Below are 21,645 nucleotides of genomic sequence, written 5' to 3'. Positions count from 1 at the left end.
TCAAACAACCAAAACAAGTAACCCAATGAACTTCGCATCCACAGTGCACAAATGATCAAGTAAACTGAGAGCTGCCCAGACTGCAAGCCTTATGCTAAAACAAAAAGCGGCAATTACATCTTCGAACTGCACTGTCAACACGGGATGACAGTCAGGAAGTGATTAATATTCGGCTTGGGACGACAACCAGTAAAAGAATGACAGGAATATCAATATCTCTGTTCTCAACCCACATTCTGTTGGAAGGGCGTCAGCATGCTTATACCCAAGTGACCGAATAAAACTGTAACGTTTGGTGAAAACAGAGGGGAATGCTGCAAAAATTTCCCTTATATGGCGTACAAATACACATAAAGAATTTTTGAGTTTGATACCGAGTCTGAACTAAGTTTTTCTATTGGTTGACAAAGAATGTGCAGTGTCTAGGAGGAGAGGCAATATAGGGGATTGGACGAAAACAAATACCATTTTGAGAGGATCGAAATTTCTCATTTTTCATGGGAATGAGATGACATGATTCTTGTTGAAATCCACATTGAATACATACTTGTTACATCTCAAGTGGTACTTTGTGGGCTAAGGCACCCCTGCGGCCTTACGTAAAGGATTAATGCCCTAAAACTGCAGCTTCAGAACACAGCCAGCAGGCCTCGGAACCTTCCCAGATGTACCACCGAACACTGCTCAGCAGAAATTAGTGGTAATCCTGGAATCTGCTTCCTTGCGTGAAAACCTTTCAGCCACCCCCCAACAGTGTGCTTTGCCCGCTTATTTAACTAATATATGTAACTCAATTGATACAAATCGTAGAGCGATCTGTGCTAGTCACCTTGCATCACCTCCTAATCCCGTCAAAAAAAAAAAAAAAAGTCGGCGTTAAACTACTTCTCTCTGGCCCATTCCTCCATCACCTGGTTTTGGCATTGCCGAAAAATTGACCGATCATACAACTGTAGGAGAAAAAGAAACGTAACAGCCTTTCTTAATGTAAAAGAAAGGAAATTTATGTAAGCCATGTCTCATCGTTACGTAAATGACAGTAACAAAGTAATTCTACGATACAATGGAAAATTTAATCCCACATAAACTTGAAATTAAAAATTAGTTACTTTCACCTGTTTGACATTGATGCTTGATATAATATGGTTATTGACAAAGGACTTTAGAGCTAACAAATTTACCTGTGAGACGTCACAGTTCTTTAAATTCTGTACAAAACATTGAGAAAACATATTTCACTATCATTTGTGTGATGACATGGTTATCTCAGATATAAAAACGTCTGCATGAAATGAAAAGGATGTGAACAAATACTTATAACTAAACAAAACTCACTCTGTGAAAGTGCAACTTCGGCAGAACTTAATAACAACATGGCAATATGAGCTTGCTTACTTTTTCTGTGTGCTGCAAGTAACAGAATGAGACGACAATATGTAACAAATGGTAAAACTTACGTCTAAAATTTGTGCACTGATTAGTGGCAAAGGGGTTAACGCAAGAAAAAACTTGCAGATAAGTGCACAACTTCACAAAAGTTATTATTTATTAAAATGACAAGCCAGCACAATGGCAAACTTTAATTTCATGTTTAAGATATACATTTTATTTATTTAAGGCAAAGGAGTATGCTCAAGAAAATCTTACAGCTACGTATGACTTTGAAAAAATTGTTTAGCAGAATGATAAGCCAACATAATCTCAAAACTAAAAAAAAAACTTACAGTTAAGACTTTACTTGTGTGAGAATTGAGAAAGGTGTTTCTGCAGGAAAAGACTTACAACTAGATATACAAGCCTATCAAATGAAACTGATGCCAGCATGACAGACAGCACAATAATCCACCAACGTTTTCATGAAAATTTATCATTTGACCAGTGAGGACCTCTATATTGTATCAATATCAAGTTTTACGTTTGCCAATATTAACTCACACGCATACGCTTCTGTATCCTATTCTACAGAGAATTTGTTTATTTCTACATTTCTGTATTTATATTTATTTTTTATGAATACAAAAATTCCTGAATTATCCATATCCGATCTACCTGAATATGCAGCTAGTTTATAACCATTTACATCAAGATTTTCTGTCCCTGTCGTTATGTGGTATCCAGACAGACAAATGACATCAGTTTCAGTCAACTACTAAAACCTTGCAAACGAAATAACTTCTAATATTCTGATCAAATAAGTTAATTTCACTTACTACTTAAGTCTCTGTTACTTTAACTTCCTTTAATACTACCTGTCTGAATTTGACCTAAAGTAGGTGTCCATGTGATCCCAATAACCACAATGATTTACCTTTGCGTGCTAGTTGACCCTCCTTATGGTTCCTGCTAGTAGTTCTGCTACATTTTCTATCACACTGTCAACACTATGCCAGCTTTCCTCGTCCCTATATATTTGTGTTTATTTTTTTCTACCATCTCATAGGTTAACTTCACTCCATTATTTCTCAGTCTTCCCTCAATGAGTCAGCTTCTCTAGATTTTAATTCTTCTGTGTTGCTAACTTACAGTTTTTTTTGTTATATCATTACTCCTACGTGACAGGAATGTTATATTACGAAAAAATTATTTCACACAACGGTAACAAGGCTGGCACTACGGTAACACCACATATTCATTAGTATATCTATTACTTTTATCTTTCTTTCCCACAACAGAGATTACGTTGTCGGATTTAGTTAAGTCTACTCCATGTTACTTCTAGCTTCCTCAAGTGTAGGCCTGGTGACTAATTGTTAGGAAATAACTTACGTATTCTTTCTTCTCTCCTCTCTCTCGTTCCAATAGTTCTTCAATGTTTCCCTCGGTTTTCCTTTCTTTCTTCTGTCCATATTATTATTATTATTATTATTATTATTATTATATTCCTTTCTCAGACGTTATGTCTGGTTAAAAATGGAAAGAAACGCGGACCTTGATCAAGCGTGACTTCTTTTTAACTGTGTGGTATATGTTACATTGCATTTAGGAACTTTTGGGTAATTGAACATGTATCAATATTTACTGATTTCTGTAGTTGTATATATACGTTTGGATGTAGCTGTATTGCGTTGATGTACTGGTGGATATTGTGTGGTATGACTCCTGTAGTTGATAGTATAATTGGTACAATGTCAACTTTATCCTGATGCCACATGTCCTTGATTTCCTCAGCCAGTTGGATGTATTTTTCAATTTTTTCTCCTGTCTTCTTCTGTATTGGGTATGGATAATTCGATTAGTTGTGTTAATTTCTTCTTTTTATTGGTGAGTATGACGTCAGGTTAGTTATGTGGTGTTGTTTTATCTCTTATAATGGTTCTGTTCCAATATAATTTGTATTCATCATTCTCCAGTACATTTTGTGGTGCATACTTGTAAGTGGGAACATGTTGTTTTATTAGTTTATGTTGTATGGCAAGTTGTTGACCCATTATTTTTGCTACATTGTCGTGTCTTCTGGGGTATTCTGTATTTGCCAGTATTGTACATCCGCTAGTGATGTGATCTACTGTTTCTATTTGTTGTTTGCAAAGTCTGCATTTATCTGTTGTGGTATTGGGATCTTTAATAATATGCTTGCTGTAATATCTGGAGTTTATTGTTTGATCCTGTATTGCAATCATGAATTTTTCCATCTCACTGTATGTATTACCTTTTCTTAGCCATGTGTTGGATGCGTCTTGACCGATGTGTGCCTGTGTTAGATGATACGGGTGCTTGCCATGTAGTGTTCTCTTTTTCCAATTTACTTTCTTCGTATCTGTTGATGTTATGTGATCTAAAGGGTTGTAGAAGTGGTTATGAAATTGCAGTGGTGTAGCCGATGTCTTTATATGAGTGATTGCTTTGTGTATTTTGCTAGTCTCTGCTTGTTCTATAAAGAATTTTCTTAAATTGTCTACCTGTCCATAATGTGGGTTTTGTATGTCGATAAATCCCCTTCCTCCTTCCTTTCTGCTTAATGTGAATCTTTCAGTTGCTGAATGTATGTTATGTATTCTATATTTGTGGCATTGTGATCGTGTAAGTGTATTGAGTGCTTCTAGGTCTGTGTTACTCCATTTCACTACTCCAAATGAGTAGGTCAATATTGGTATAGCATAAGTATTTATAGCTTTTGTCTTGTTTCTTGCTGTCAATTCTGTTTTCAGTAGTTTTGTTAGTTTTTGTCTATATTTTTCTTTTAGTTCTCCTTTAATATTTGTATTATCTATTCCTATTTTTTGTCTGTATCCTAGATATTAATAGGCATCTGTTTTTTCCATCGCTTCTATGCAGTCGCTGTGGTTATCCAATATGTAATCTTCTTGTTTAGTGTGTTTTCCCTTGACTATGCTATTTTTCTTACATTTGTCTGTTCCAAAAGCCATATTTATATCATTGCTGAATACTTCTGTCATCTTTAGTAATTGGTTGAGTTGTTGATTTGTTGCTGCCAGTAGTTTTAGATCATCCATGTATAGCAGATGTGTGATTTTGTGTGGGTATGTTCCAGTAATATTGTATCCATAATTTGTATTATTTAGCATGTTGGATAGTGGGTTCAGAGCAAGGCAGAACCAGAAAGGACTTAATGAGTCTCCTTGGTATATTCCACACTTAATCTGTATTGGCTGTGATGTGATATTATTTGAATTTCTTTGGATATTAAGTGTGGTTTTCCAATTTTTCATTACTATGTTCAGGAACTGTATCAATTTAGGATCTACTTTGTATATTTCCAGTATTTGTAGTAACTATGAGTGGGGTACACTATCAAAAGCTTTTTGGTAATCAATGTATGCATAGTGTAGCGACCTTTGTTTAATTTTAGCTATGTCACCTCTGTATCTATTACCAGTTGCTCTTTACATCCTCGTGCTCCTTTGCAGCAGTCTTTTTGTTCTTCATTTATAATTTTGTTCTGTGTTGTACGTGTCATCATTTCTGTGTAATGACTGAAGTTAATATTTTGTATATTGTTGGTAGGCATGTTATGGGGCAATATTTACCTGGGTTTGCTGTGTCTGCTTGATCTTTAGGTTTCAGATAAGTTATTCCATGTGTAAGTGTATCAGGGAATGTGTATGGGTCTACAATGTAACTGTTAAATAATTTAGTTAGATGTGAATGTGTTGAGGTGAATTTCTTTAGCCAGAAATTTGCTATTTTATCTTTTCCAGGGGCTTTCCAATTGTGAGTAGAATTAATTGCTTGGGTGACTTCATGTTGCAAAATTATCACTTCAGGCATTTGTGGTATCATCTTGTACGTATCTGTTTCTGCTTGTATCCACCGTGCATGCCTGTTATGTTGTACCAGGTTTGACCATATGTTGCTCCAGAAGTGTTCCATGTCTGTTATGTTTGGTGGATTGTCTATTTTAATGTGTGTGTTATCTATTGTCTGGTAAAATTTCTTTTGGTTTGTGTTGAATGTTTGGTTTTGTTTCCTTCTATTTTCACTTTTTTTATATCTTCTAAGTCGTTTGGCCAATGCTTGTAATTTCTGCTTCTTTTCATCTAATTGCTCTATCACTTCTTGTTGTGAGATTTCACCTAACCTTTTTCGTTTTTTTTCTGACATTTCATTTCTTATAGATTGTGTTAGCTGTCCGATGTCTTTTCTCAGTTTTTCTATTCTGATCTGTAGCCTGTGTTGCCATGCTGGTTTTGTGGGTTTCTTCTGTGTGTTGGTTGGTTCTGATCTCTGCCTAGTGTGTATATTTAGTGTAGTGAGTGCTCCTATATAAACCAGTAGTTGTAACTCTTCCATAGTTGTGTTTTCATTTATTTTGTTGTGTATGATTGTGTTGATAGTTTTTATTGTTGTTTCGACTTGTGGGTTATTTGGCGGTCTATGCAAGAATGGTCTAATGTCTGTATTTGTTTCTTTGTATTCTATATATGTCAGCTGAAATTTTTCTTCTATATGTAACATGTGTGTCACTTCGTGTTCTATTTGTGCTTGTTCTGGTGGCTGCCTTAAGATTTCGTTTTCCTCTGATTGTTTAATTGATGCATGTTGTTCTTTGTTTGTTTTCTCTGAGATGTTTGAGTCCATTACTGTATTTTCTTCTTCTTCTGATTGCACATTATTTTGTTCCAGTATTTGTTGTACTTGTTGTTTGATGTTTTCTAATTCTGACTGGGGTATCCTGTTATTTTTGATTATTACACGGATCTGATCAGCTAGTCGTTGTTCTGTTAAAAATTTTAATTCTGGGTATCTGGTAATAAATGTTGTGTGTACTTGTGATCTGTATCCAGTTGTGTTGGTTCCTAGGTTTGTTGCTTGGTAATGACAGAACATGAGGTGTCGATTAACTTCATCTGACCATCTCATCCTCTGTCTTTGTTTTCCTTCTAGGGTGGTTGCAGGAAGCATATCCTGCAAAACACCTCTATTTGGATTTGAATCATTTTCCAGTTGGCTAGCAGTGTCGTTACCATTGTGGGCGGGCATAGGGTTCAAGCGCCGTCCCCGACCATGACGGCGCTTGTCCGAGGCTTCTTTAGTTCTGTCCTGAACCAACTAATCACACTAAAAGGGGGGTTAGCCCTGTTAGTGGATTGTTCTTTTCGTCGCCTTTTATTATTATTATTAGTAGTAGTAGTAGTAGTATTATTATTATTATTATTATGTACAGATCAAGTAGTATGCACATGCTAATGTTATCCCTCTAAGCGTGTGTGGTTAAGTGTATGAGAGGGCCTGATGATCATAACGTTACCAGGTAAAATAAATGGACAAGTAGACTAAATAAAATAACACATTGTCTTGCTCTAGCGAGGAGATGCCAGAGGTCCCACTCTGGAAGGTCTGGAGACGGCGGCGGTACGTGGTCACGCTGCTGACCTTCCTAGGATTCTTCAACCTCTACGCCCTCCGGGTCAACGTCAGCGTCGTCATTGTCGACATGACGGAGAACAAGACGCACACAGACAGCAACGGGACGGTTGTTCGGGTAGGAACTTCTCGTAACTTCTAAATAGCATTATGCACAGGAATATGCCTTACGACCACATTTATTAATTTATTCTGTGATACAAGTACCATAAGGAGCTCTATCATCTTTCTAAACAGTCCCTGATTTCAACCTGAATAATCAACTTTGTGCCACTGCCTTCCGAAAAGACGTCTGTTCTGCTCGAGGTCTGGATAACAAGAGAGAGAGGCAACTGTGCTCCGCACCGCAGAACACTCCAGCGTCCACACACGTGACCTGTATCCCACGCACGCTATTGGCTAAAACCAGTGGCGTGAATTCGCTAGCAGTTTCAGCAGAGGTCTCAGGGCGTCTCTTGTCAGCTGCTTTAACTGGACAGAACTGCCTCGGTTTTGCAAGACTTGGTGTCACTTAGGTACACCGCAAGTTACTCTGGGAGAAAACTTGTAAGGATTTCACTGGGCCTTTGAAATAAATTTTTCAAACCAATTCCTTATAATATTCCTTGACTGACTGCCACCCTGTACAATACCTTGCTCTGAAGTGTTTAAATCAAAATAAATAATATCTTGCCATGAAAAGGTTATGATAAAAAACGATCGATAAAATGTTCATTCCATTAACGATAATCTATGGGACGCTTTCCTAGGTCACTTCTTCTCAGCATTGTGCAGTTGCGACGAGATTCCCATTACAGATCAACATTCGTCACCTGTTTCAATCCAGTGCCCCTTAAGGATGTAGGATCCCACTATGAACATCTTGAATGAGTGTATCTGTGAAACGTTTCTTTGGTCATCCCACGGTTTTCGTCAAATCACACTGATCTGGTACGCAGACCTTTTCACTATGCTCTGTGTTTCCCTCTGTACCGCCAAATGCAGCACTCTAATTTTCACGGTGAATGGCTTGTCCGACAGAGCACCTGCATTTAGATGAAATCGTTAGATTGCTTAGCGGTTTATAGGACTGGCCAACACTCTATACCCTGCCTAGAGGCACGTAAGACCACTGCCAATTATCTACATCTATATCTACATACACACTCCGCAATCCACCATATGGTGCATGGCGGAGGGTACCTCGTACCGCAACTAGCATCTTCTTTCCCTGTTCCACTCCCAAACAGAACGAGGGAAAAATGACTGCCTATATGCCTCTGTACGAGCTCTAATCTCTCTTATCTTATCTTTGTGGTCTTTCCGCGAAATGTAAGTCGGCGGCAGTAAAATTGTACTGCAGTCAGCCTCAAATGCTGGTTCTCTAAATTTCCTCAGTAGCCATTCACGAAAAGAACGCCTCCTTTCCTCTAGAGACTCCCACCAAAGTTCCTGAAGCATTTGCGTAACACTCGCGTGATGATCAAACCTACCAGTCACAAATCTAGCAGCCCGCCTCTGAATTGCTTCTATGTCCTCCCTCAATCCGACCTGATAGGGATCCCAAACGCTCGAGCAGTACTCAAGAATTGGTCGTATTAATGTTTCATAAGCGGTCTCCTTTACATATGAACCACATCTTCCCAAAATTCTACCAATGAACCGAAGACGACTATGCGCTTTCCCCACAACTGCCATTATATGCTTGTCCCACTTCATATCGCTCTGCAATGCTACGCCCAAATATTTAATCGACGTGACTGTGTCAAGCGCTACACTACTAATGGAGTATTCAAACCTTACGAGATTCTTTTTCCTGTTCATCTGAATTAATTTACATTTATCTATTATTTAGAGTTAGCTGCCATTTTTTACACCAATCACAAATCCTGTCCAAGTCATCTTGTATCCTCCTACAGTCACTCAACGACGACACCTTCCCGTACACCACAGCATCATCAGCAAACAGCCGCACATTGCTATCCACCCTATCCAAAAGATCATTTATGTAGATAGAAAGCAACAGCGGACCTACCACACTTCCCTGGGGCACTCCAGATGATACCCTCATCTCCGATGAACACTCACCATCGAGGACAACGTACTGGGTTCTATTACTTAAGAAGTCTTCGAGCCACTCACATATTTGGGAACCAATCCCATATGCTCATACCTTAGTTAGGAATCTGCAGTGGGGCACCGAGTCAAACGCTTTCTGGAAGTCAAGGAATATGGCATCCGTCTGATACCCTTCATCCATTATTCGCAAGATATCATGTGAAAAAAGGGCGAGTTGGGTTTCGCAGGAGCGATGCTTTCTAAAGCCGTGCTGATGCATTATGTTTTTGTTTCTGGGTCGCCAGTGTTCTGACTCGTTAGATACGGTCAGCCGCAAATTCATCTCCTGTGGCAGGAGGTCTTTCATCCAAGAGTAGCACTTGCACCCTAGGCCCACAATTATGTTTTGGATGTATCCCAGTCTCTGTCTTTCCCTACAGTGTTTACCCTCTACAGCTCTCTCTAGTACCATGGAACAAATGTTCAAATGTGTGTGAATTCCTAAGGGACCAAACTGCCTTGGACATCGGTCCCTAGACTTACACACTACTTAAATTAACTGATGCTAAGAACAACACACACGCCCATTCCCGAGGGAGGGCTCGAACCTCTGGCGGGAAGGGCCGTGCAGTCAGTGACACGGCGCCTCTAACCGCGCGGCCGCTCCGCGTGGCATGGGACTTATTGCTTGATGTCCTACCACCCTACCCCTTCTTCTTGTCAGTGTTTCCCATGTATTCCTTTCCATGCCTATTCTGCAGAGAATTTCTTCTTTAATATCTTATTAGTCCATACAGTTTTCAACAACCTTATATGGCACCAAATTTCAGATGCTTTGACTCTCTTCTTTCCCGATTTTCCCACATTTCATAATTTACAACCATAGAATGGTGCTTCCTAAAATTAAGACCTATGTTTGATTCTTGTAGACTTCTTTTGGCCAGGAACGCCCTCTTTGCTGTGCTTGTCTGCACTGAGTGTCCCCCTTGCTTCATCTGTCACATGTCACTTTGCTTGTCCGCTATATTGGACCTTGAAGCTGTTGTGGCAACTTTTCTGACATATAGGATATCTGAACCTTTACGCCAATTTATCCACACTGCAGTGACTCTGGGTTGTGTGTCATAATTTGTGCAGCTTTCCTGCTAGTTACTTAGTTTCATAGTCCATGGACCATTTTGCATGATAAATACTAATGATGTGGAATGAGTCATTTTACATTCAAATCACAAATTAATTTGTACATATGATTACATACTGAACATTTCGAAGTATTTTTTTAGAAAAAATATAGATGTACATTAGTACTTCCTAACCATTACCATTTACACATTGTAATAGTAGATGTGCTTCTACAGAAGAGGGAGTTGTCAGTAGCATGGCAAACTGTGTTCTGGGGCATTTTGTTAGTGCAGGGTTACAAACATTCAGGGGACAAGCATACATTCAGAGGTGAACTTGATTGATTTATAGCCCCCTCCTCTTAACCTTTTGTTCTGCTAAGTGGTTTCTAACTCCCTGAGGGTTGATTTAGGACCCCTGGGAATCTTTCTGAGAAAACCCCTCCACCTCCCATATCCCTTCTCCTTGCCAACGCAAGGCCACTTTTTATATCGAATTAATTGTCTAATTAAGTAAATCGATCAATTAATTAACCCCTCCCCCTCTGATAAATCCCCCAACCCTCCCCTCCCATCCCCCCACTCCTCTTCCCCTCCTCCATCTGGAAATTGGCAGGAAAAGGACTCAGTCTGTGTTGGAGAGGAAGGATCTCATGGCAGGAATTTTAAATCAATGTCAATTACGTACCAAAGGATATACCGTTTATTTATAAAATTCAGTTTTCTGATGTTGGATCTCCTTATTTGGCGGGTACAATTCACATCTAGCAAACTTCATGTCCTAATTGTGTAATTACATAGCTGTAGATTGGAGGTGTTGCCTTATTGGAAAGTTTTCATGTGCGCTCAACTTGACATGCAGGGATTGACTGAGATAGTGCACAATGCCACCACCTGAGGACATCCCACTTCCACCCTTCACCCCCTCCCTTCTCACACCTACTAGAAAAAATGGCGGGAAAAAGACTCAGTCTGTGCTGATAGGAAGAATATCATGACACGAAATTGATGACAATACTATATTGACACATATTCTTTATTTGATCAGGGTTCCCCCACTTTGATAGAGCTTATGTTTGCACCCCCAGATCCACTTCTCATGATGTAATAACTGTAGACACCGAGGAATGAAATGATGTGCTGTATAATAGCCACCATTTGGGCTCATCCACACGTGCATTTGTCGTCCAGGTACCGCCACGGATGTCAGAAGTCGCTCAATGTCCCAATTACAGATTATGATTCTAAATACCATCGGCCATGGACCGGATGTCGGCTGCCTTTGATTGCGTGACCCCAAATAAAGCATCAAGTGGTGACATTCTGTTTTTTGGGAAATACCAGACTTGCTTCCTGTCTCTGTCTCTCTGAAGATGCTACTTCATGATTGTGTGTGTGAACCAACGTCCCCAAACACACAGACATTGGTTTTCATCTCTCCCCAGAATACAGCGCTCCTATTGGTTAATGTTGAGAAGAAAGGGAGAGGTGACGCAATTTCGATATCAAAAAAGAAGAGTGTATTAGTTCATTTGCACTACCCTATCAAATTAATTGTTTAACAATTTACAGCAGTCAAATAGATCACATAAAACACTCACCTCCACTTTACGACGAACGTTTCTTAATAATAAAACATATTTTCAATGTTTGCGTATCACATGCAAACTTTATGCAAATCAAGTAATTAAAATTGCGCCACAAATAGATTGTAGCAATAAATATATTCGATGTCTTGTATGCACTAACAATTGACAGCACAATTACTCTCCTACGTCACAATGTTTCCACTAAACATATCTGGTAAAAGAAGTCCTACCAGTCACACACACTTGCGATTACGAGAGCGAGAATGTTATACCGTCGTACAAACTGTGTACGGTACAAATTTGCACCTGGTTGCGACAGTTGGAACTAATGTTTTTCTCGGATATGAAAGGAAAGCAGTAGTTAAGAGGGATTGAGACGAGTTTGTAGGTTATTTACGTAATCTGTACTTAGAGAAAGCAGTAAAAGAAAACCAAGAAGAAATTTGGAAAGGAAGTAAAAATTCAAGGAGAAGAGATAAAATGTTACTTTATCCATGCTGGGTCTTGTAAACTCCATGGCCGTTAATGATTCTTGATGAATAATTACAGTCGGGCACAAGCTTTAATGTGAACACGCAGATGCATTTAGGCTAAAAAATTTGAGTAAATCTGCAATCGTCATTCGCCTGGATCAACATGTACGCACTGTTTCTAACATAAAAGATAATTTAAAAATACCACATGTCACTAATATAGCAAGAAGCGGAATCTTTATTAGAGATTTGTAATGTGTGGTCAGGGAAGTACAGTAAACTCATGCTGGTGCTCTTTAAAATAATGTAAATTTTCTGCATTATCCAAAATTCTCCAGAATGAGTCAATTCTTTGGGTTACAAGGTCGAATTCTGTATCGTGCGAGTCAAATATAATAGAGTGTCGAACGTTATCAGAATCGTTAGCCATCTGAAGATGGGCGTGATAGACAGAAACCGGTTATGTCTTTGAACTACAGCATTTTAAAAGTATTTATGGCTGGTGGCGTCATTCATCAACGAAGAAATTAAAACTTTCATATTAGCCAACGATTTAATAATTGTCAGTTACGGCAAATGATTTAGAAGATCATTTGAATGGAATCGATAGTGTCTTGAAAAGAAGCTACAAGATGAACATCAATAACAGTAAAAGAAGGATAATGAGATGTTGTCAAATTACATCAGAAGTTGCTGAGGGAAAAAGATTGGGAAATGAGACACTAAAAGTTATCACTGAGTTCTAATGTTTGGGCAACAAATTAACTTACGATGAAGGAGACACAGACTATCAGTAGGGAGGAAAACGTTTCTGGAAAAGATAATGTAGCTAACATCGTATATTGGATATAATAGGAAATTATTTCTATAGGTATTTATCGCGAATGTACCCTTGTACATAAGTGAAACTTGAATTATAAATTGTTCAATCATAGTGAAGAGGTACTGAATCGAAATGAAGAGTAAATAAACGTATGGCAAAAATGATTAAAAGAAAGGATAGGTTGATAGGCCACATCTTGAGGCATTAAGGGATAGTTAATTTCATAATGGAAGAGAGTGTGGATGTGAGTGAGGTTGGGGAGGTCGATTGTAGAGAGAAACCAAGACTTGACTGCAATAATCAGATCCAAATGGATGGAGGTTGCAGTATTTATGCCAAGATGAAGGGATTTTTCCAGGATACACTGCTGTGGAGAGCTCAGTCTTCTGACCGAAAATCGCAACAACAACATTATTGTGTGCTTCACAGGAACCACTAGGTCCAATCACATTACTGTGGCCACTGCCGATGTTCGACGTCAATGTGCAGCAAAAACTCGCAGACGGCAGGCGGCAGCACTAGCAGTGGAGGGACATAAAGCCTGGAGAGGGGGGAGGGGACGGTGCAGCATTTGACGTAATGCAGAAATTGAGCGATGTATCTGACGTCCAAAGGAGCATGGCCATTGGCTTTCAGGCAAAGGTTGGCAGCATTTGAAACACGGCTAATTTTGTAAACGGTTCTTGTGCCACTGCGAATGGAATATATCATTCATGGCAAAATGGCGCTATCCAAAACTGGTGCTGAGGCAACTGTGATGGACAGTGGCCCATAGATGACAGGGGTGAACGACGGCTGTGGATATGTTTGCGGGCCAATAGATGTGCAACTGTTGACCAACTGAGCGCCCAACCAAGGAACTAATAACAGGTATGTTTAACGACCCTTCAGTGAAGATTGCTTCATATGGGCCTCCGCAGCAGGTGCCTTGTTCATAAACCCGTGCTGACGGCTGTTCATCAGTGACAAAGGCTGGAATTTGCACACCGGTACCACAACAGGGCGTCCACTGAACGGCGATAGATGGCCTTTACAGATGACTCACGTTTTATGCGTGTACATCGTGAAGCGTCTGAAAACAAATACCCTGCATCAATCGTAGGAAGGGTCGCGGTTGGGTGAGGAAGTGTTTCGACTGTGGAATTTTTTCTAAGCATACCCTAGGTGATCTAGTCACTCTGGAATGCACTGTGGATCAACACGAATATGCTTCTGCCCTTGGGGACAGTCTCCTGTCATACGTGCATTTTAATTTTCCTCAAAATGGTGCCATCTACCAGCAGGATAATGCTAAGTGTCACACATCTCTCAGTGTATGAACATACACAATTGGCCATTAAAATTGCTACACCAAGGAGAAATGCAGATGATAAACAGGTATTCAATGGACAAATATGTTATACTAGAACTGACATGTGATTACAATTCCACGCAATTTGGGTGCATAGATCCTGAGAAATCAGTACCCAGAACAACAACCTCTGGCCGCAATAACAGCCTTGATACGACGGGGCATTGAGTCAAACAGAGCTTGGATGGCGTGTACAGGTACAGCTGCCCATGCAGCTTCAACACGATACCACAGTTCATCAAGAGTAGTGACTGGCGTATTGTGACGAGCCAGTTGCTCAGCCACCATTGACCAGACGTTTTCAGTCGGTGAGAGATCTGGAGAATGCGCTGGCCAGGGCAGCAGTCGAACATTTTCTGTATCCAGAAAGGCCCGTACAGTACCTGCAACATGCGGTCGTGTATTATCCTGCTGAAATGTAGGGTTTCGCAGGGATTGAATGACGGGTAGAGACACGGGTCGTAACACATCTGAAATGTAACGTCCACTGTTCAAAGTGCCGTCAGTGCGAACAAGAGGAGACCGAGACGTGTAATCAATGGCACCCCATACCATCACGCCGGGTGATATATCAGCATGGCAATGACGAATACACGCTTCCAATGTGCGTTCACCGCGATGTCGCCAAACACGGAAGCGACCATCATGATGCTGTAAACAGAACCTGGACTCATCCGAAAAAATGATGTTTTGCCATTCGTGCACCCAGGTTCGTCGTTGAGTACACCATCGCAGGCGCTCCTGTCTGTGATGCAGCGTCAAGGGTAACCGCAGCCATGGTCTCCGAGCTGATAGTCCATGCTGTTGCAAACGTCGTCGAACTGTTCGTGCAGGTGCTTGTTGTGTTGCAAACGTCCCCATCTGTTGACTCAGGGATCGAGACGTGGCTGCACGATCCGTTACAGCCATGCAGATAAGATGCCTGTCATCTCGACTGCTAGTGATACAAGGCCGTTGGGATCCAGCACGCCGTTCCGTATTACCCTCCCGAACCTACTGTTTCCATATTCTGCTAACAGTCATTGGGTTTTGACCAACGCAAGCAGCATTGTCGTAATACGATAAACCGCAATCGCGATAGGCTACAATCCGACCTTTATCAAAGTCGGAAACGTGATTGAATGCATTTCTCCTCCTTACACGAGGGATCACAACAACGTTTCACCAGGCAACGCCGGTCAACTGCTGTTTGTGTATGAGAAATCGGTTGGAAACTTTCCTCATGTCAGCACGTTGTAGGTGTCGCCACCGGCGCCAACCTTGTGTGAAAGCTCTGAAAAGCTAATCATTTGCATATCACAGCATCTTGTTCCTCTCGGTTAAATTTCGCGTCTGTAGCACGTCATCATCGTGGTGTAGAAATTTTAATGGCCAGTAGTGTAGTTCAAATGACACCGAAATGAGTTTATCATACTCCTCTGGCCACCAGACTCCACCAACTTAAGCGCAATCGAGAATCTATGGGGCCACCTTGATTGGGCTGTTTGTGTCATGGAATCTCAACCAAGAAGCTTACTGCAGTTGATCACGGCTCTGTAGTCGGCATGACTCCACATTCTTCCTTTCAGAATCTCACTCACTCTGTTCCTGCAAATCTGGCAGCGGTCTGTACTGCAAAAGATGGTTTTGCCGGCTTTTGACAGATGGTAACATTAATGTTACTGAATAGTATATTACATGCTGCTTTCTTTCACACAGATGTATGACTACTTTAAACCTGTTGCTTCAATAGGGATTTGGAAATGGAAATGAATTAATAATTGCTTTAATAATGGGAAAATTGACTGGAAAGATTAGGTGAGAAAATTTAGAAGGTAATTTATGAATGTGTGCACCATCTTGGCTGAACTTCAACTGATACCACTATCAACAGACCTTGAATATCATTACCCTCAAGTTCAATAAATATAATTTGTATTACATACTGCTACTTCCAGTAGTGTGCGGTACCAAATAATCACCGCAACCATTGAAATTGTCGATCTGTCTATAAGTTCTTAAACACAGAAAGCAGAATATTTTAGGATAAGTAAACCAAGTTCAATAGGGGCTTATCAAGTCTGAGTCATTGCCTTTGCATTAATTGCATTGTCTTGAGTGTGACAATGTCGATGCAGGAACACTCTTCCAGATACGGCGTTAATTATACTTGTCTGCACCGAACCTCTTGATGCAGGATCTCGGCAGCGAGTGAAATGATGAACAGATAGGAGTTCAACTTATAATCGTGCGAATAAATATTCCTTTTCTAGTAACTTTTCATAGCACTTTTAATGAACGGTTAAAATAATCATTTTTTAACAATGCTGGTATGACGGATCCAAGCCTACGTCCGTATTCTACGTCGGTCCTGAAACGAAAGGGGTGAAGATACATGAATTAATAACCTCAAGAGTATATTTCTTAACTTTGTTTATTTATTATTATTTTGAGCTTTTCCTCATTACAGAGGCTTATCTGCAACATAATAATTTACTCGGAAATTTCTATACAAAGAATAAACGTTCTTAATCCACATTTTCAAAATATTCCACCAGGTGTTTCGATCTTGTGTGTCCTCTTCCTCTGCGCCCATTCTCCTCATTGTGCGCTGTACATTCTGGAGCCACGTCGTCATAGGTCGTCCTCTTCTTCTTCTCCCCTCCGGTTCCCACTCCAGTATCAATTTTGGTATTCTGGCTTCCTCCATTCATCGTACATGCTGTGCCACTGTAATTTCTCCTTATTATTTCGGTGTTCCTTATCTTCTCTTTCCTGGAGAGTCTTGCCGATCTTCTCCAGAAGTCCATCTCTAGAGCTTGTAATTTTGTAATGTTCTTCAGGTGAACTGTCCAGGTCTCTGTTCCATACAGAACCGCACTCTCTGATATAGATTTGTATATCAATTTTTTAGTTCCGCTCATTACATTCCTGCTCTGTAAGACTGAATTAAGCATCCCAATGACCTTCCATCCGCTACTAATTCTTTTATTGATTTATGACACTGATTTTCCCTCGATTTATAAAATAGATCCCAAATAACAGAAAGTGTTTATCTTTTTGATTTTCTTTCCTTTATTGTATAGCTCATCTGAATCATTAGTCAAGTATTCTGTTTTTTGGTAATTAATCTTCAAACCGCAAGTTTTGTATGCTACTGCTAGTTGATTGCACATATAGTTAGCATCTTCGCCATCTTGTGCTACGACTACTTGATCATCAGCAAACAATAAATGATGCAGGTAAACTCCTTCTCTTATTTCTAATCCCGTACTATTACATTTACGAGACCTTGTTCTAAGGCTAATATCTGTAGAGGGTTTTAAATAATGATGGTGAGATGGGGTAGCCCTGTAAAAAAAAAAAATGGCTCTGAGCACTATGGGACTCAACTGCTGAGGTCATTAGTTCCCTAGAACTTAGAACTAGTTAAACCTAACTAACCTAAGGACATCACAAACATCCATGCCCGAGGCAGGATTCGAACCTGCGACCGTAGCGGTCTTGCGGTTCCAGACTGCAGCGCCTTTAACCGCACGGCCACTTCGGCCGGCGTCCTGTAAAAGGCCTTTGCTTGTTCTAAATGTCTGTGAAAGTTTATTACCAACTTTCACTTGGCAAATGTTATCTTTATACAACTGTTGCATTATTTTAATCAAGGAAGGGTTTATGTTTGCCATATGTAGTGCTTTACAAAGCAATTTCCTTGGGACAGTATCATACGCTTTTTCTAGATCTATGAAAATTAATCCTATATTTTTTTTATTTTTCCCTATGCTTCTCCAAAATCTGTCAAATGTGAAAATATGGTCTACACATGATCTGCCAGCTGAGAAACCACACTGTTCTTCTTGGGTTCTAAAATTTTTTTCCAGTTTCTTTTTCATTACTTTCACAAAAATTCTCATTAATCTATATTTTGACTAAAGTTCAGTCTTGATCACACCATTTATGTTTCAATGATATAGGTAACCGGTTTAGGTTATTTCTACATAACCATCATCAGACCTGTGGATTAATTTTAGGAAATACTAGAAACCAATCTTTAAATAAAATGAAAGTGTCTAATGATGTCAAAATTTAACAAGATAAAATAAAATTAATTATACCCATGGCTCCCTTAGTATGGTAGGCGGAGCTCTCCTCAGCTGCTACGAAGTTAACTGATGGTTATGAGTGCTGAGCACGAGCTTAAATATGCAGAGGCTCCGCCTACTTCCTGTCACACTACTTCACAACTGCCAATCAGCGTTCATAATATGACGCCATCGTCAAAGTATAAAAGTAGGAAATACACTAATAAAATAAAATTGATTCATTTAAAATGTCTGATTAACAGATAGTTACTATGTGTACAGCTTATTTATATTTTAGATAAAAACAGTAAACTACGATGTGTAATAGTTGTGCCCTCCATGGGCAACCTTAACACTATTACAGTGTCAGTTACATCAAAGATGTGAAAGTCCTTGGAGTTGTGGTATATATCGATTATACCGAGTCGCCTACATAACAATTGCATCTTTATTGGATGCTGCAGAATCGTCTTACTTTAACTGTAGTTTTCATAGCAATATTCTTTATAGCAGTAGGGTAGCAGCCAAGAGTACATTCCACATTATGTGTGTCTGAATAACTGATGAGACCGCTGATTAAATTTTTTTAGAACTCATCGATCTAATAGTTTTTATAATAATCAATGTCAATTTAATAAAATTTTTATATGTTGTACAGCATATTTTACATACATAGTTTTTGCCATGGGTATAACTAGTCTTATATTTTAAAACAAAAGAGTAGGTGCTTTTATTACAAAATTTCGTCAAAAAGGTCGTAAAAATATTTTTCGCGAAAATCTAATTGTTCATTGAGCAGCATTGATGATTTGGTTTTCAAATGAGCATATATCTCGATTTCTTCTAAGATATTCATAAATAAGCCTTTATTTGCATAGTGAAGAACTTGTAAATTCTGCTCTACTGTCCCCTCAGCATGATTATTGAATGCTATATGATGGCCGAATACAGACTTCGTTCGTGAGGTACCCGACATATGTTCTTCGTAACTTACTGCAAAATTTCGTCCTGTTTGGCAGATGTATATTTTCTCACAGTCTCTACATTGGATCTGTACACTCCTGATCTGGTAAATTTTCCGTTATCTTTACTTACAGTATGTCTTAATTTTTGTTGTAAAGTATTGTCAGTTGTAAATGCTATTGTTATCCCAGAATTTTTGAATAAATCAGTAATTCTATCTGATATGTTTCCCATATATGTCATCTTCATATATTTTGGATTACCTATTAGTGGAGTACTTTGTGATTGTTGCACTTTATTAAAAATGACATCTACCTGTCGTGTGTTGAAAGAGTTAGTTTTTGCAATTTGTTTTAAGATGGTCATTTCCTTTTTTATCTCATTAGCTTCCAGCGGTAATTTTAGTATTTGGTGTATCATAGACTTAAAAAATGCTTTTTTATACTTGTCGGGATGACATGATGTGGCATTAATAATAACATCAGTGGTTGTAGGTTTTCTGTATATGGTGAAGAAATGTTTCCCATTGTTATTAGTTATGGTGAGATCTAGGTAGTTAATAGGCTCCGCTTACCATCCAAAGGGAGCCATGGGTATAATTAATTTTATTTTATCTTGTTAAATTTTGACATCATTAGACACTTTCATTTTATTTAAAGATTGGTTTCTAGTATTTCCTAAAATTAATCCACAGGTCTGATGATGGTTATGTAGAAATAACCTAAACCGGTTACCTATATCATTGAAACATAAATGGTGTGATCAAGACTGCACTTTAGTCAAAATACAATAATCTACTAATTACTGTATTCCAAACATGTTTACCAAAATCTCATTAATCTGTTTGTAACATAAATTCCTCGTTAGTTTGAACAAATTTTGCGATCCCCTTTCTTAAATATGGTATTAATGTAACCTTGCTTCATCTCGTTGGTACTGAGTCTCCAGGTATAATTTTGTTGAAGAGGTGTGTTATCAGTTTCACAATTTTGTCACCACCATATTTCAGACACCCCAGATTGATATTGCCTGGTCCAGGTGATTTACCATTCTTTCCTATTCTCAATGCCTGAAGTACTTCACTTTCTAAAATCTGGATTTCATCATCTTCATGTCCATTTTCTTCCAATGTTCCTTCTTCTAGACATTCTTCTCTGTCCTCATTTAATAATTTTTGGAAATACTCTTCCCATTCCTTTTGTGTTATCAGTTGGAGATTGGTTTTGCTTTCTGTATCCTGTTGAAGCCCTTTTAATACTGGCCATGCTTCTTTTGCTCTCACAAATCCTAATTTGCTATTAACCTTGGCACATGTTTTTTGCCATGTTTCATTTTTTGCCATCCTTATTTTTTTCATCACTTCCTTCTTCTTATTTAATTTGATACAGGTATTTAACGGTGTATCAAAACATTATCCTTGCCACAAAACAACTCATTAATTCACTTTTGCTGGTGCCTTAGTTTATAGCTCATTAAGTTTACATATAGCGTATATTAAAGAAAAGAAAGAAAAATAATACGAATCAGTACATGCTTCGACTGTTTTGCCGGCAGGAGAGCGAGTTCGACTGGGACACGGAGCTGCAGGGCCTGGTGCTGAGCTCCTTCTTCTACGGCTACATCTGCACGCAGCTGCTGGGCGGCTGGCTGGCGCTGCGCGTGGGCGGCGCTGTCCTCATGACCTGCGCCGTCGCCGTCAGCGCCGTGCTGGCGCTCGTCACGCCCGTGCTGGTGCGCCTCAGCGTCTACGCCTTCATCGCCATCCGGGTCATCCAGGGGCTCGTACAGGTACAGGCTGCTCCCAACGGCACCCACCTGCCTGCGCCACTAACTGACCGCGATATTTTACTGCCACGAGCTCGTCTCCTCAGTAATACCACTGCTAGTAGCAATAATAGTTTTATGCACCGTCCGCAACTTTTACAAGTATATTTTACATGCTGTGGAACTATTCCTTAAGAACATACAGGCATTTACATACACGTCTACAACTAAACTCCACCTGAACAGGCCTCAGGAGACCTAACGGTACACCAAGCGAGGTGGCGCAGTGGTTAACACACTGGACTCGTATTCGGGAGGACGACGGTTCAACCCCGCGTCCGGCCATCCTGATTTAGGTTTTCCATGATTTCCCTAAATCGCTCCAGGCAAATGCCAGCATGGTTCCTTTGAAAGGCAGGGCCGACTTCCTTCCCCGTCCTTCCTTAATCCGATGAGACCGATGACCTCGATGTTCGGTCTCTTCCTCCAAACAACCAAACCAACCAACCTAACGGTACTTACCAACCACCTTATCATCCTCGGACGATAGTCATCACTGGATGAAGACGTGTAGGGGTTTGTGAGCAGCACACCTCTTCTGTGGCCATAGTCAGTCTTCGCCATAGGTACATAATTACAGGTCT

At 39.7% G+C, this 21,645-nt stretch overlaps 1 protein-coding gene across 1 annotated transcript in view; it reads left to right on the top strand.

Annotated features, from left to right (window-relative positions):
- Positions 1 to 6,772: 6,772 nt before the first annotated feature.
- Positions 6,773 to 21,645, top strand: part of LOC124799199 (sialin-like) — a 142,855-nt gene continuing 127,982 nt past the window's right edge. The window contains exons 1-2 of the mRNA XM_047262733.1: positions 6,773 to 6,943; positions 20,792 to 21,025. Coding sequence (XP_047118689.1) covers positions 6,773 to 6,943; positions 20,792 to 21,025 — 405 coding nt within the window. The remainder of the gene's footprint in view (positions 6,944 to 20,791; positions 21,026 to 21,645) is intronic.

This window comes from Schistocerca piceifrons, chromosome 5, assembly GCF_021461385.2.
Source record: "Schistocerca piceifrons isolate TAMUIC-IGC-003096 chromosome 5, iqSchPice1.1, whole genome shotgun sequence".
Classification (NCBI taxonomy): domain Eukaryota; kingdom Metazoa; phylum Arthropoda; class Insecta; order Orthoptera; family Acrididae; genus Schistocerca; species Schistocerca piceifrons.
Note: the sequence above shows the minus strand (reverse complement) of the source record. Positions and strands in the feature narration are given on the sequence as shown.